Raw genomic sequence first — 14,706 nt, 5'->3', positions numbered from 1 at the left:
TCTGAGATCCCACCTGGAAGACCTATAGTCTCCGATTGCAGTGGTGCAATATATAACATCTCTTAGTACACTGAGAGCCCTCTCTAATAAACATCCAAGTTATCTTAAGGACACGTATCATTTTTTTTTTCACAATAGATATAGACAGTCTGTACACTAATATCAATACATAGACGGGACAGAGTCATAAGTAACATCTTTCAGCGGTACCCGGATGCTGCGCGCCCTGACGCGGCAATTCTCTGGCTTTTGGAGATTTGTCTCGTCAGTAATGATTTCCTATTCGACAATAGGTTTCATTTGCAGATGGAAGGAACGGCTATGGGCCAGAGATATGCACTCTTACGCAAACATATATATGAGCGACTGGGAGACAGAGAGGCGCTGGCCAAGTGCTCATTACAACCGGTGTTTTATTTGTACTTTATAGATGACATCATAGGCGCATGGGGACATGGGAAGGATACGTTCCAACAGTCCGTACACATCTTGAAAACACATCACCCGTCTATAAAACTTAAGCAGGAGCACAGCAACTCTGAAATCAATTTCTTGGACACCACGGTCTTTTTTGAGGATGAGAAGGATGGCAAGAGGTTGCATGCAAAAGTTTATTTAAAACCCACCGACACGCATGCGCTCCTCCATAAATTATCACCCACCACACACATTTCGGGAAATAGTGAAATCCCAAATATTGAGATTTTACAGAATATGCAGTAAGGAGGTGGATTTTCACAATGCTACTTCCATATTGTTTAGGAGTTTGAGGAAGAGGGGGAACTCACGCTCTTTTTTTGAGGAAGATACACGGGGAGACGCTCTCGGGACTTTGTACGCCTAATGCATGAACACAGGGTGATTTTCGGGAGGGGCGGGGTGGCGCAGGAGAGCGAGTTGATGCTCGGCGGATGGATACTGAACTTGGGACTCCTTTTAATTAAAACATCATCGAGGACATAACGGGAGGGAAAACGGACTGAAGGCCTACTGTTTCGGTGCCACAGGAGCAGAGACGAGGAGATGTGAAAAACCACCACAAGTGCTTCATGTGAGAAAGTGAAATAAACACCAAGAGAGCCCTGAACAGACTCATTTTATGTGTATGAATCTACCAAAAAAAAAAAAAATTAAAAGGTTAAGGATGTGAGAGCTGTTGGGAGAAATCCTAGTAAACACATGCTCCCTCCACAGAAACTGCATGGCACTTGGCTGACAAATAGAGTTTAAATACTAACAGTATGTTGTTATATTTGGTGATTTACTAATCACATGAGTTTGGAAATTGCAATTTTTAATGAAAAAGAAAAAAAACTAAAATCAAAAAGTTCAAGAAATCTGTGGCTGAATCTCCTCCAGAGAGTGTTGGGAGACCTGTGCTACAAAGAGAAACGAGTAAAATTAGGAATATGAGTGAGATTTGATTGTGTACTCTGCCATACTTTGATTCAAGATCACAGCAGGTCTTTGAGGATTTAAAAAAAAAAAAAATGGGGGGGGGTGAACAATATCAGTAATACACAAGAATGGTATGCACAAAAGATGACGAAGAAGAGTAGGAGAATGGTGGCAGAAGGAAGAAGAGGAACCAAGGGGTAACAGGATGCTACAGCCAAACCCTTAGACCGTGCACCGAAGTTTTAAAGAAAAACAAACTGAGCCACAATTTCTAAACACCTAACCATAACCTAACTGTAACCCTGACACTAAAACCACATTTTGAGTCTCAAAGTATAAACAGGTACAAACACACACGCACACACAAAAGAATTATTTTTTTCACCTGTTTACTGAAACATTCCAATTATAGTTATAATGGACATGGGCAGTGTAGACTCTCAGCTTTCATTTGAGGGTATCCACATTCAAATTGGATTGATCATTTAGGAGTTTCTGCTCCTTAACATGTGCCACCTTCTTTTTATAAGTGATCACAAGTAAGTGGACACTGGACTCAAAAACAATTCCCTTCTTTCATGAGAAAGAAAGAAAGCCCTGGTGAACTTCAGTAACGCAAAAAGACCTGGATGTCCACGGAAGACACAACAGTGGTGGAGGATCGTAGAAACAATTCCATGGTGAAGAGAAAACAAAGTTGAGGCAGCGTGATGGCTTGCATGGCTGGCAATGTCACAGGGACACTAGTGTTTATTGATGATGCTGACCCCGTGACTGTGTGAAAAATTGATGACACCCTAAACCTAATACCTGGTTGGGCCACCCTTAGCAACAACACATTTTTAATGATTATTATTAAAAATAATAATAATTTTAAAAAAAAAAAAAAAAAAAAAACAGCCCTGTGGAGGAATTTTGGCACACTCGTCTTTGCAGAATTCAGCCACATTGGAGGGTTTTCGCACATGAACCACCTTTTTAAGATCACGCCACAGGATCTCAGTCGGATTCAGGTCAGGACGTTGACTAGGCCACTCCAAAGTCTTCATTTTGTTGTTTTTAAACCATTCAGAGGTGAACTTGTTAGTGTGTTTTGGATCATTCCATTTGTGGATAATGGCTCTCACTCTGGTTCGCTGGAGTCCCTCAGCTTTAGACATGGCTTTATAACTTTTTCCAGACAGAGAAATCTCAGTTACTTCATTTCTCACTTATTCCTGAGTTTCCTTGGATCGCGACATGATGTCTGGCTTTTGAGGATATTTTGACCTACTCCACTTTGTCAGGCAGGTTCTATTTAAGTGATTTCTTGATTGAGAACAGGTGTGGCAGTAATCAGGCCTGGGTGTGGCTAGAGAAACTGAACTCAGTTTTCCGAGATGTGATACAATATTCACACAGGGCCGTGTAGGTTTGGATTTTTTCCCCCTTAATAATAAGCAGTTGCATTTTGTGTCTCCTTTGTGTGTGTATATATAGTTTTTTTGTTTGTTTGGTTTTTTTAAAAAAAAAAAAAAAAAGGAAAAGCAGGACCTACCTGCACTTGTTGAGCCAATTCCAGCTGTGAGTACAGAACGACACATAATCTTGGCAGCATATTTCAGGAACTGAGACTTCCCTGTGCCTGGGTCACCAACCAGCAACATATGACACTCGCCTAGAAGGAGCAAATCATGAATACAAATTTCACAGGGGCCATTTGTAAAACACAAAAAACAACATAGAGGCACTGATTTGTCAGAGTTTACATTCTGTCACAAGACAGTCACAATTTTAATTTTCATGAAGCTATTTAAAGGGCCCAAAAAAGCAACATGGATCTGTCCTCCTGTGGGCTGACCATCTCTGTGGCCCCTCCTGTGGGTGGTGAGCCCACAGGTGGCCTCAAATTCTCATCATTGCTTTTTGAGGATGATGTGATTCTCTTGACTTCATCAGGTGAGGAACTTCAAGCTCACACTGGAGCAGTATGCAGCCAAGTGTGAAGCAGCGAGAATGAGAGTTAGCAACTCCAAGTCTAAGACCATTGTTCTCAGTCGGCAAAGGGTGGAGTGCCGATTCCAGGACACGGATGAGTTATTGCCCCAAGTGGAGGAGTTCAAGTATCTGTTGTTCACGAGTGAGAGGACAGGGGAGTGCGAGACTGACAGACTGATTGGAGAGGTGTCTGCAGTGATACGGATGCTATACCAATCGGTTGTAGACAAGAGAGACCTGAGCATAAAACAAAAGTGGTCCATTTACCAGTCAACCTATGTTCCTACACTCTTGTCGCGAGCTCTGGGGAGTGACCAAAAGAATGAGGTTCCAGACACAAGCAGTAGAAATGAGTTCACTGCTAAGCGTAGCGGGGCTCTCCCCTGGAGATAGGGTGAGGAGCTCGGTCATTCGAGAGGGACTCAAAAGGAGGTGGTTCTTCTGACATCTGACTAGGATACCTCATGGACTTCTCCTAGGTGAAGTATTCCGGTTGTCTTACCAGGAGAAGGCCCAGAGTTTGGAATGTCTCAGTGTCCCCTCAGATGAGAGGAGGTGGCTGGGGTAAGGGAAGTTTCAGTTTTTCTGCTCCAGCCACGACCAGAACCCAGATGAGCAGCAGAAATTTGATTGATGATTGGTTCAAAAGAAAATGAACTGCAAAGGGCCAAATTCCACTTCAAAGGCACAGCTTAGAAATGTTTAAAGTTTATTTACTGGTTTGTAGGAGTCATTCTTTGCAGATACTTAAGAATATTAATATGTATTATTTAAAATTTTAAAAAAGAGAAAAATCGCATACCCCTAATTTTGGTCCCAGAAGAATCTATTCTCTGAACTCCCCCAGCCAAGACCATGGCCACTGCCAGTTTAATTACATACATGCCAAAAACCTGTGGACACAGGCTCATTAAGATATGGTTCCTACCTACAAATAAGAGAGAGGGAAACAAAATAAATGGATATAGAGCAAGATACACAAATATAATAGTCTTACACAGTAAATTATACATACCAGCTATAGGATTATGTTTGTAGCTATTCCAGAATTCTTCAAATTCTTCCTGAGCATCCTTTACAAGCTGCCCAGCAGCAGCCTGCTGGTTGTTTACCTCTATGTTGTTAGCTTTGAGGACCAACTCCACATCACAAAGTGCACCATCATAAAAGGGTTTCCAGCGCAGACACATCACTCCATAAACAGTGACATCATCTCCTGGGAGCATACAGTCCAAAATCCAATACATGAGATTAATTATTTAAATTTTATTTTCAGTTCTGATTTTGGCAAAGTAATCATAATACAACTACCTTTGTTGCATCATTTTTCACTAAAAAAATCTATTAAGAGTTAGAAAACATACATTTCCAGCACTGATGTGGATTTCCAGTGACAAACTTATGTTTGCTTTGCTACTCATTTTAAACTCAACTTGCCTTCAGCCACAAACTGTAAGATATCAGGAGAAGCGCATCTGGACAGTTCTTAAACAGTAATGTTTCTTACCAGATTTACAACTGTCGACGAGGTCATTCTCCAGAACTACCAGTAAAGAACGAGGAATACTGCCCACTGAAAGTTTCTGCACCTGTCGTAAGTTGGGTACAATTCGATAAAAATGACATATTTTACGCACTCAGCAAGTGAAGTTTTAACAACATAACTTAACGCTTTAACTATGTTTAGAAATTTTTAAAATCAATACATAAATTAATTAAATAAAATCAAGAAGCTCATGTTTAAAAGCCTAACCTGCTCTTGAATTTTGATCTCCTGGTAATCCCTGCAAGCAGCAGGTTCAGATCCTTCAGACAGACAAGTGAATTTATATGAGTTACAGCTATCAGGGTTAGGGCAGGCTACAGGTGGGACAAACGTGTAGAATTGCTCAAATTCTGCCTGCACTGTGAAAACATGACGACACTTTGTGCACATGTAATCACGCTCATATTCCAGAACCTACGAGAGGAGGAAAAAGACACAGCTGTCAGTAAAACTCAAAGAAACCAAAGTGGATCTGCGTAAGGCTCTGCTCCTTGTCCAAACACCACCTCAAAGTTTACAAAGTGACTTTTTGTGTCTCGTTGAATTTTTAACTTGCATTCAATTTTTCAATCGAATAACAGTTTCAACAGTCAAGCTTAACTGTAGAAGGCTTGTTAGACATTAAGAAACATTTCTCGCTCTCTGGATGTTACACATAACTAATAATGGCCATGAATAAGAATAAAAACTGGAAGTTGTCTGTGGGGAGGTGTGGTTTTGGCTAAGCTGCAGAGGAGGGATGGAGCAGTGGGTGTGACGTTAGGGGAGGCTAACCCACACAACTGTTCTCAATCACCTGGTCATGCCTTCCCCATTTCAGTAGGATGCCGGGACCTGACGGGAAGACGGCTGGGAAGTTGTACAAACCAAAAAGTGTGCTGTATGTATAATATCAATCAACTTGCAATGCTGTGTGCTTCGGGTCTTTTTGTCACAATGATGCCGAAACCCAGTCACGGGATGATGGACCGCAACCTATTCGGCTGGTGGAAGTGCTGGCAAAGATGGTGGTGGAGCTAGCCGCTATGCATCAGTAGCAGGCTGCAGTGCATCATCTGCAGAGCAGCACCTGATGGTTCTTCTAACCCTTTTCCCCTCTACAGACACCATCCTCCACTCACCGGGAGCCGCTGGGGAAGGAGTGTTGAGTGCGGGGGGGCCAGGACACATCTGCTGGGACCCCCTGTTAGGGCAGAGTGTGGGGATGCATTCACAACCAAGTAATGGTGTGTAGTGTCTGCACTGCACTAAGCGGTGACGTGGGGTCATCGAACGCTGACTCTGGCCTGGAGACGGCAGGGCCTTCTTGTGATGCCTCATCAGCTAAAGAAATTCCCTCCATGGAAGATTTCCCACTAAAGCAGTCTTATGATGACACTATATGCTAGGTCTTGGTCTTTGACCAAGTGATAAAAAATGATGGTCACATGTTGCACCCTGACCTACCTAAAAAAGACGGGTTGTATCAACTGGGTCCTTTCACAAATATTTAATTCAAATATTGACACGATGTGTGGGCGTCTAAATCACTACTCCACTATTAACTGGTGGCTTATATGTATGCTGCTCATGTTTTTTGCAGTGTTGGAAGCAGCATTCAGTTTAATTGAATAGCACATGTACATATATGAAATGCTGTTACCTTGGCAATACTGGTACGTATTACAGTACCAGTTACAGACAAAAAGTGTCCTACATCTCTAGTCCTAGGAATTGTATCTCTTGTCAGCTCTGGGCACACTGGCAGACCTGGACACAGGAGAAAAAAAAGTTATGTGAAGTGACTCGAACAAGCAACAGTGACAAGCAGCAATGCTCGAAAACCCTCAAATATGGCTGTATTACAACAATTCTGCAAAGATGAGTGGGCCAAAATTCATCTACAGTGGTGTAAAAGGCTCATTACCAGTCGACACAAATGCCTGATTGTAGTTATTGTTGCTAAGGGGGGCCCAACAAGTTATTAGGTTTAGGGAGCAATAACTTTCTCAAACAGGGCCCTTAATGATAAACACCGTCATTTAGAAACGTCACTTTTACATTTGTTTGATGATCTGAAACATTTAAGTGTGACAAACATACAAAAAAATAGCATATCAGTCAAGGCATGTAATACTCTCTACTTTTAAGATTAAGCTCTGTCAAAAAAGGAAAGCCTAAAGTCAGGCCTTTATCGAGTGACTTTGGAGCTACTCTTAGTTATGCTGCAATAGGCTTAGGCTCCTGGGGCTTCCCATGATGCACTGAGCATTTCTCCTTCTCACACCCATTTTCACTACTGTGACCCCAAAACGGTCACAGTAGATGGCTGTGTCTCCCTGAGCCTGGTTCCACAGACAAGGGGCCTGAAAGCTGAAGGCTCTAACTCCCATACTGCTTTTAAACTGGACATGAAACGCTACAAGTATAAAGGGTAATTTACACCCTGGAGCCCTGCACTGAAAAACTGATACTGATGTAACACTGTCTGTGAAGCTGGATTTAAGAGAGAAATGCTGATAGAACATGTTTAGTGCCATCTTGTGTCAGTACAAAACATGACGTGACCGCCTTGGTTGGTTGTGGTCAATAGACTTTAGTCTAACATTCCTTTATGTTAGCTAACTAGTGACAGAGCCAATAACTCAGGTGGCTCCTTATTTGTAGTCTTATTTTCTACTAAGAGGGGGTCAATTTTGTACTGCCCTTGGCTGTAGCAATGAGTTTTATCTTAGGAAACCAAGGATCTACTGTCCACTTTTACTGCTTGTCTCTTAAGCAGTCAATAGTTCTTTGTTGTTTGGCTAGCTGCACTAAAATGGGAAAATATAGCTGTTAGCCGTAATGTTCAGATTTATAAAACTCGGTACACCATATAGGAGATGTAAATACTAAGTGCAAGCACATAAATGCTAGATCAGGCGTCTCCAACTCCAGTCCTCAAGAGATACTGGCCGGCAGCTTTTATATGCATCCTTGTTCCGACACACCTGAATCAAATGAATGGCTCGTTACCAAGCCTTTACCAAACTTGATGGCATGCTGAAGAGGTAATTCAGCCATTTGATCGATTCAGCTGTGTTGGAGTAGGGATGCATCTAAAAGCTGCAGACAGTAGCTCTCAAGGACTGGAGTTAGACACCCCTGCATTAGATATACACATATAATACAAATACATAATTCCAGTTTTGGTTATTTGGACAGTTATACTGACATAACTGTGGGGACTTGGACTTTGAGCTTAAGGCAACAACTAACACACAGCTGCATGCTGAAATCTGGGAACTAAGGTTAAAAACATTTTGAGTGTCATTCTCTGATATATTTTTCTATGTGATGGCATAACCATGTTTCCAATAGTTGGAATTCTGTTTCCAAGTTGGGATTCTGTGTAAAATTTTGATCTCTGCCAAGAAGGTTATATTTTCAGTACCATTTGCTCCATGTGTGCCTCTGTGAACACAATAGCTCAAAAGGTTTTGAATGAATTCGAATAAAACTTTGCAGGAGTACAGCGTGGGGTCATTGCGTTAAAATGTAGCTTGCATTTACCAGCGTCTTCAAGGTCAATTATTAGTCGAAAAAGTACTGTGCCGAATAATGATTTCAGATAACTGACCTCTCCTTCACAGTCAAACTGATCTAAATGTCAAAGTAATAATAAGCCTATATTGGACTCTCAGATTCTTACTGCCACTGTTTGCATTGACAACATATAAACAATTAGAAAATGATATTTGGGGATTCAAGGTCAAATAGGGTCAAACTGGCAATATTTAGAAAATCATATTAGTATATGAGGATTCTAAATATCACATTATAGTTTGCAACCAAATACATCACATTTGACCTCACCTTTACATTTCAGAAAACAAAAGGAACATATACAAACTAAAATTGGAAGTTAATACTCCCCAGAGAGATTGAGCTACCAAGGCGGAGGTTTGTACTCAGAGTGCTTCTTGTTTTTAATATAACATTAACATGAAATATTTTATATTAATATAAACTTTAATTTAATTTGAATGCACCTACTAAACTATCAAACTGGGAAATTGTATTATTATCTTTATTAAAATATACACGTCTGATTAAGCACTCAAACTCTTTATGCAGACAAAGAAAGGCAACTATTCCTAGTTAATTAAAATAACAGTTTATCCAGTTAAATATTTTAAAAATCAGACTGATATAAAGGCTTTTTCTTAGCTTCCTGAAAAATACAATAACAAACTTGGTCACCATCTTTAAAAAAAAAAAAAAACAACAAAAAAAAAAACTGCTTTTGAAACTATGTGCTGCTTTCGTAGAGAGTGACCGGATCTATAGCATAGATTTATAACTCAGTATATTTAGGCTTGACGGCATTTTGGTTGACATAGACACACAATCCAAATTGAGAGCTGTAACTAGTATAACTGCATGACTAACCTGTGATGCGAGCATGAAGAGTGTGGGACAATCTCTGGTCTTGTTTTCTTTGCCCTTCATTATGTTTGAGTGAGCCGTCGTCTGTTACTACTTTGGCTTTTCTGTTTAATACTTTATCAAATATAGCCAGGACGTCAGTGGGATATGCATTGAAATAGTCCCCAATCTGTGGGAAGACAGTACAATAACCATGACATTAGTGCAGATCCACATTAAATAATGAAGTGTAAGTATGTCAAAATAATAAATGGAGTGATTGGATAAGAAATACTTAGAGGCTAAATATTCAAGAAAGAAAAACAATGTTTCAAAATGAACTGCTCACTGGATTCCAATTTAGAAAATTCCTTTTTTAATAGTTTAACTGCATCTGTTAAAAATAAATAAATAAACATTTTAAGAAAATATTTTTTCTTAAATGCAAAAATAAAAATACCCAAGTACAGACATGTCAGCTAAGCCATAAAATAAGATACTGTTTGTCTTTTTACCAAATGGAGCATCATTGTTGAGAAACAAATCTGATCATGTGGGCCTGATCATTTTGTTAACATATTATTGTTCGTTCTATTAAAGACGAAAGAATGAGATCGCAGGTACGAGTGGCGTAAATGAGATTTCTCTGACGGTTGGCTGGATCCTTTACCGATACGGTGAGGAGTTCAGTCATTGGGGAGGGGCTCAGAGTACAGCCACTGCTCCTCCACATTAAAAGGAGCCACATGAGGCAGTTGCCTCCTGGGTAAAATGTTCCAGCTGGACATGTCCTACCAGAGGAAGGTAGGACAGGAAGGTTTGGGCTTCCCTGTTTGGCCTGCTGACTTCAAATAAGCAGAAGAAAATGAATAGATGATTCATTTCAGTTTTGTTACTCAAGCTGTCTGCCCTAATCTTAGTATATCACTTTTGCAATTTATTTTAATAATCTGGTGCCAAAAAAGCAGCACTCCCCGCCACCCCAAAATACGTTTTTCTTTTGTTTTGTTTTTTAAACTATGCTATCAGTTTTCAATTGATTGCAATGTCCTCTAACTATACATAGTTGAATATCTTTGTATAGTCAATTGAAAATTAATTAATTTTAACATATTTAATTTCACTTTGATCCACTGTAAAACCATATCTCCTTTATTAAGATATGGGATAGTAGCATTTAATGTTTACATTTATCCAGTTTAAACAGCAATATAATAATTAACTAATAAGTAACCACTCTGTGCCCTAAGTCCCAAAAGGATTAATCTCTTGTCTCATGTTCGACGGTGTTCCTAGGGATGATTTTTGTGTATAAGAAGATTAATGAACTGAAGAAGACCCCTTTTATATGAGCGTTCACAGAGGCTAACCCAGAAAGCCCAGCTTAACAGAAAAAAAAAAAAGTATCCCCACAGTCGATATACCCTAAATAAGACAAATAAAATCTGACCATGTCAAACTTTGATGTGAAACATTTAAAAGTGACATATATGCAGAAAAAGAAGAAGAAGGAATCAGGATGCAAATAGTTTTTCCACATGCCATTTGTTGATGGCATGATGAACTGTACTCACAAATAGTGTTTTCTGGCAGTGTTCCTAAGCACATGCTGACAGTGCAGGGCCACCTGATGGCCTAAAGATCACAAGCTTCCAGACTTGTCACACAAAGACTTCTCCTGCTCTTCAGAATTATTTGATATTATGTACTGTATATCAGGAGATGTAGACATAGTGTTTGGCGGATGAATGGTGAAACCCTGCCCATGTTTATTTCTGAGAAACATTAGCTCTCCAAGATCTTTTCAAACCTAATCATGTTACTGACCTGTTGCCAATGAATCAAATTAGTTGCAAAATGTTTCTATGATTGCTTCACTTTAGTATCATTTACTTTTCCAGCCTTTTCTTCTATAGTTCCCAACTTAAAATTTGGTCAGTTTAAACATTTGATATGTTTTTGAGGTGCTTTTGTGAATAAATGTGGGTTTGAGATTTAGAAATCATTGCCTTCTGTGTTATTTAAACTTTACACTCCAATGCCCATCATTTTAGGAACCGGGATTATAATAATACTATTCTGAGTTTAACCATGACACATGACTTTTTCTTTTCTTTAAACAGACATACAAATCTGAAGGGGCTTACTTTATCTATATCCCAAACACAGAAACTTGTGTTAACATTACCTCCATATTGGCCTCAAACAATGTCATGGCATTAACCACTAGAGGGCGATGAGTGTCTTCATTATCTTCAGTCTCTTCAATAAGTTGGAGAATGTCATTGTGATGATGATCTGTCAGATAGGTTTCAAACACCCGATCAATCAGTGCCTCCTGTTCCGGGCTTATCAACATGATGCAACAATTTGAATCCCTGCAAGAACATAAACAATGAAACTGACGTTTATAAAGACTAATGTTACACACACGTTGTATGCTGGACTTAAACATCATTTTAAATATTGCATATCCATGTTCATTGACAGTTAAAGATCTCTCTTTCTGCGTGCTCAGCAGTCAAAAATTTAAGTTAAGCTGCTGGCTAGCTGCACACAAAAGACATGGAACAGGTCTATTGGCATCAGAGTGGCCCACTCTCAATATTAATATTAATATTAAAAACTCGTAACATTAGAAAATATGATTAGGTTAAACACATAATTGCAACACAGCTATTGCACATTTAAAGAAGCCGTGTGGGAGAGAGGAAACAAATACAATTCAAATGCAATACTGCTCTATTAGAAGTTCTCAACTTTGTTCTAACTGCCTAAAACTGCGCGACAAAGCAACAAATAATGTTCCCATGTGTTCCCGGTGCTCATCAGGAAAAGAGAGATTTTAACTATAGACACTCCTACTGTCTACCCGAGAGTTACAAAAGGCACTTCTCCGTAATTCTTATGAACACTTACGAGCTGTTGATATGTGTTTGGATTAGTACACATCAGTCACATTGATTTCAAACAAAAATACCACTTTGCATGCTATCTATCAGCGTAAACACCCTGCATACTAAAAGTTGTATAACAAGTTTCTCCCGCAGATAATTACGTTCATATCCTGTCTCGCTGTAATAATGTAAAGGCTCACATACCGTTTGTAAGACACACGAACATTTTTTAATAAGAAACCCACTTGTACAGCCACAGCGACTTGTGTTGCGCGGGCTTACAGCTGTCTTCTTCTACGTCTAAACTGGCTTCTATTTCTTCTTCTTGTTTGTAAACGGTTGGCAAACAACGAAAGAGTTTGTCATTGCCGCCAACTGGTATGGAGTGTGTATCGGCATATTCTCATGCAGGAGCTTGGAACGGTGTATGGAGGGCTACAAGTGCCAAAAAGATATAAATAAATAATTACACAGTTAATTTAATATTTCATTTATTAATAATGAAGGTAGAAAATAATAATTCATTAAATATTGATTTATTTAATTTGAAACATTAAATAAATTATGTATTTACTTCTAATTTTCATAAAATATTGACATATTTAGTTTATACATTTTGACACTCCTGGCGCTGCTGCGGTGTTCATGAATTTCAACCTTGCCCATCAAAGTAACAAGGCGGGGTCAATGCCGATTTGTTTAGTGGGCATTTCTCAATACCCACAGCTCATTTGGACTTAATGGAACCCAGACTGTGAGTAATCTTTTGAAATACTACTGTACTACAGAAATACTACTTTTGAAATACTTCTGATATTTTTTTCTAGGCAACAATTTTGTGATGTAAACTTCAACCATCTGGGCAATCAGTCAAAATGAACCCTATATGCAAACGTGCTTTGATGTTTTCGGAGATGTTGTTCCCGATGTTTGTTCCCACTAGTCTAACAGCCAGCTTTATGGTTGGAGCAGACAACACCCAGGTACCTGCACACAAACCCTTGCTGACCCTCACCTCTTGAAGAATAAACAGGGATTACAAGGAACTCAGAAAAATAGAAAGACTGCTAATGAACCTTAAATTGTGATCATAATGCATAACAATCACAAAAACACAAGAAACTCAAAATGCTGCGACCAAGACAAAGAACCATGACAAAGTGTGTGACATATTGAGAGATGTTCTGCTTGTTCCTAAATTAAAATCAGAATAAGAATAACCTAATGTGTTAGGTTTGTATTTTACTTTTTCATAATCTACCCCCAAGTCAAAAACATACAGAAAAGTACACTTTACATAGAAGTTATAATGTGTTATATACATAATTGTACCCGTCCAGTGGTTAATTTCATAACCACGTGGCAGCAGGGATCTCACAGCACAAGCCTAACCCCATGACTCTCTAATTCCCTCCCTGGTCACCCCTACATCACAGCCTAATGTGAGTAAGAATGATCAGAGTGCTAAAACAGAGCTTTTCTTTATTTCCTCATAATAAAGCATTTTTATTCAGAAACAAAGATAAATTAAAATAAGTTTGATCAATATATAAATGAGAAATTTAGGTTGAGTAGTGAAAATGATTGTCTGTAAAAACTAATATCTAAGCAATGAGTTTATCATACACATAAGATTAGAGAAATAATGTTAACTGTTACACAGCACCTGGTGTAGCCCCATTTTTCTTGTAGTAAAGAAAGATGGGTTTTGTTAGGATTAAATAAAGCCGTTTTTAATAATTTTTATACATTGCTATGTGCTCATTAAAGGGTTGGCACTCCATGAAATGAGGGTCGAAAGCTTCATTCAGCGCTATGACTGAATTGAATTATCATGACTGTCATGTAGAAGTGCAGAGGGTTTTGCAAAACATTATCACAGACAGCCCGGGGGCCAGCACGAGAGGTTCGGATCCAAAAGCAGACACCATGAGCTCAGCTGCATTTTACACAAGTGATTTATTAAAGGGTGACAGTGAAAAACAAAACACCCTAATGTCAAAGGAGCTTGCAAAGAAAAGCATCTGGACTTCTTTAAGTTGCTTGAAGACATTTCACCTCTCATCCGAGAAGCTTCTTCAGTTCTAAGGTCAAATGGTGGAGAGTCCCAGATTTAAACCTAGTGGGAGTATCCCCCCGCAGAGGGACAAAAGAACCGCCTGATGATCCTCTAATCGCCTGAGCCAAGGTGTGAAACTGGGTGTGGGTCGCAATCAGCCAGGGTTTCGGGTGAGCTCATTGTGAAACCTGGCCCCACCTTATCATGCGAATTCCTGAGGTCAGATGGCCCAGGATGTGAGTGGGCGTTAAGGCGTCTGGGGAGGGAACTCAAAACTGGATAATAAATGGCAGACAGTTGGCCTCTGTTCAAAGATGGTCGCTCACAGTGGACATAGATGGCTTCTTTCACTCCTCTTTCAAACCATCTGTCCTCTCTGTCCAAAATGTGAACATTGGCATCCTTTTGTGACCTTTATCCTTAAGATGCAGATGGACTGCTGA

At 39.5% G+C, this 14,706-nt stretch overlaps 1 protein-coding gene across 4 annotated transcripts in view; it reads right to left on the bottom strand.

Annotated features, from left to right (window-relative positions):
- The window catches only part of mcm9 (minichromosome maintenance 9 homologous recombination repair factor), a 29,977-nt gene extending 17,403 nt beyond the window's left edge, over nucleotides 1-12,574 (bottom strand). The window contains exons 1-9 of one of the 4 annotated variants that reach the window (XM_085133375.1): nucleotides 12,409-12,574; nucleotides 11,496-11,685; nucleotides 9,332-9,497; nucleotides 6,564-6,670; nucleotides 5,129-5,335; nucleotides 4,883-4,964; nucleotides 4,391-4,591; nucleotides 4,178-4,303; nucleotides 2,936-3,055 (exon numbers count right to left, since the gene is read on the bottom strand). In XM_085133375.1, coding sequence (XP_084989501.1) covers nucleotides 2,936-3,055; nucleotides 4,178-4,303; nucleotides 4,391-4,591; nucleotides 4,883-4,964; nucleotides 5,129-5,335; nucleotides 6,564-6,670; nucleotides 9,332-9,497; nucleotides 11,496-11,666 — 1,180 coding nt within the window. In that variant the 5' untranslated portion in view covers nucleotides 11,667-11,685; nucleotides 12,409-12,574. Of the gene's footprint in view, nucleotides 1-2,935; nucleotides 3,056-4,177; nucleotides 4,304-4,390; nucleotides 4,592-4,882; nucleotides 4,965-5,128; nucleotides 5,336-5,717; nucleotides 6,042-6,563; nucleotides 6,671-9,331; nucleotides 9,498-9,977; nucleotides 10,097-11,495; nucleotides 11,686-12,408 lie in introns of those variants that run through there. The other 3 variants (XM_085133377.1, XM_085133376.1, XM_085133378.1) reach the window with 3 other exon arrangements.
- Between the last annotated feature and the right edge of the window lie 2,132 nt (nucleotides 12,575-14,706).

This window comes from Neolamprologus multifasciatus, chromosome 15 (genome assembly GCF_963576455.1).
Source record: "Neolamprologus multifasciatus chromosome 15, fNeoMul1.2, whole genome shotgun sequence".
Taxonomy (NCBI): Eukaryota; Metazoa; Chordata; class Actinopteri; order Cichliformes; family Cichlidae; genus Neolamprologus; species Neolamprologus multifasciatus.
This window is presented reverse-complemented; position numbering and strand designations above follow the sequence as displayed.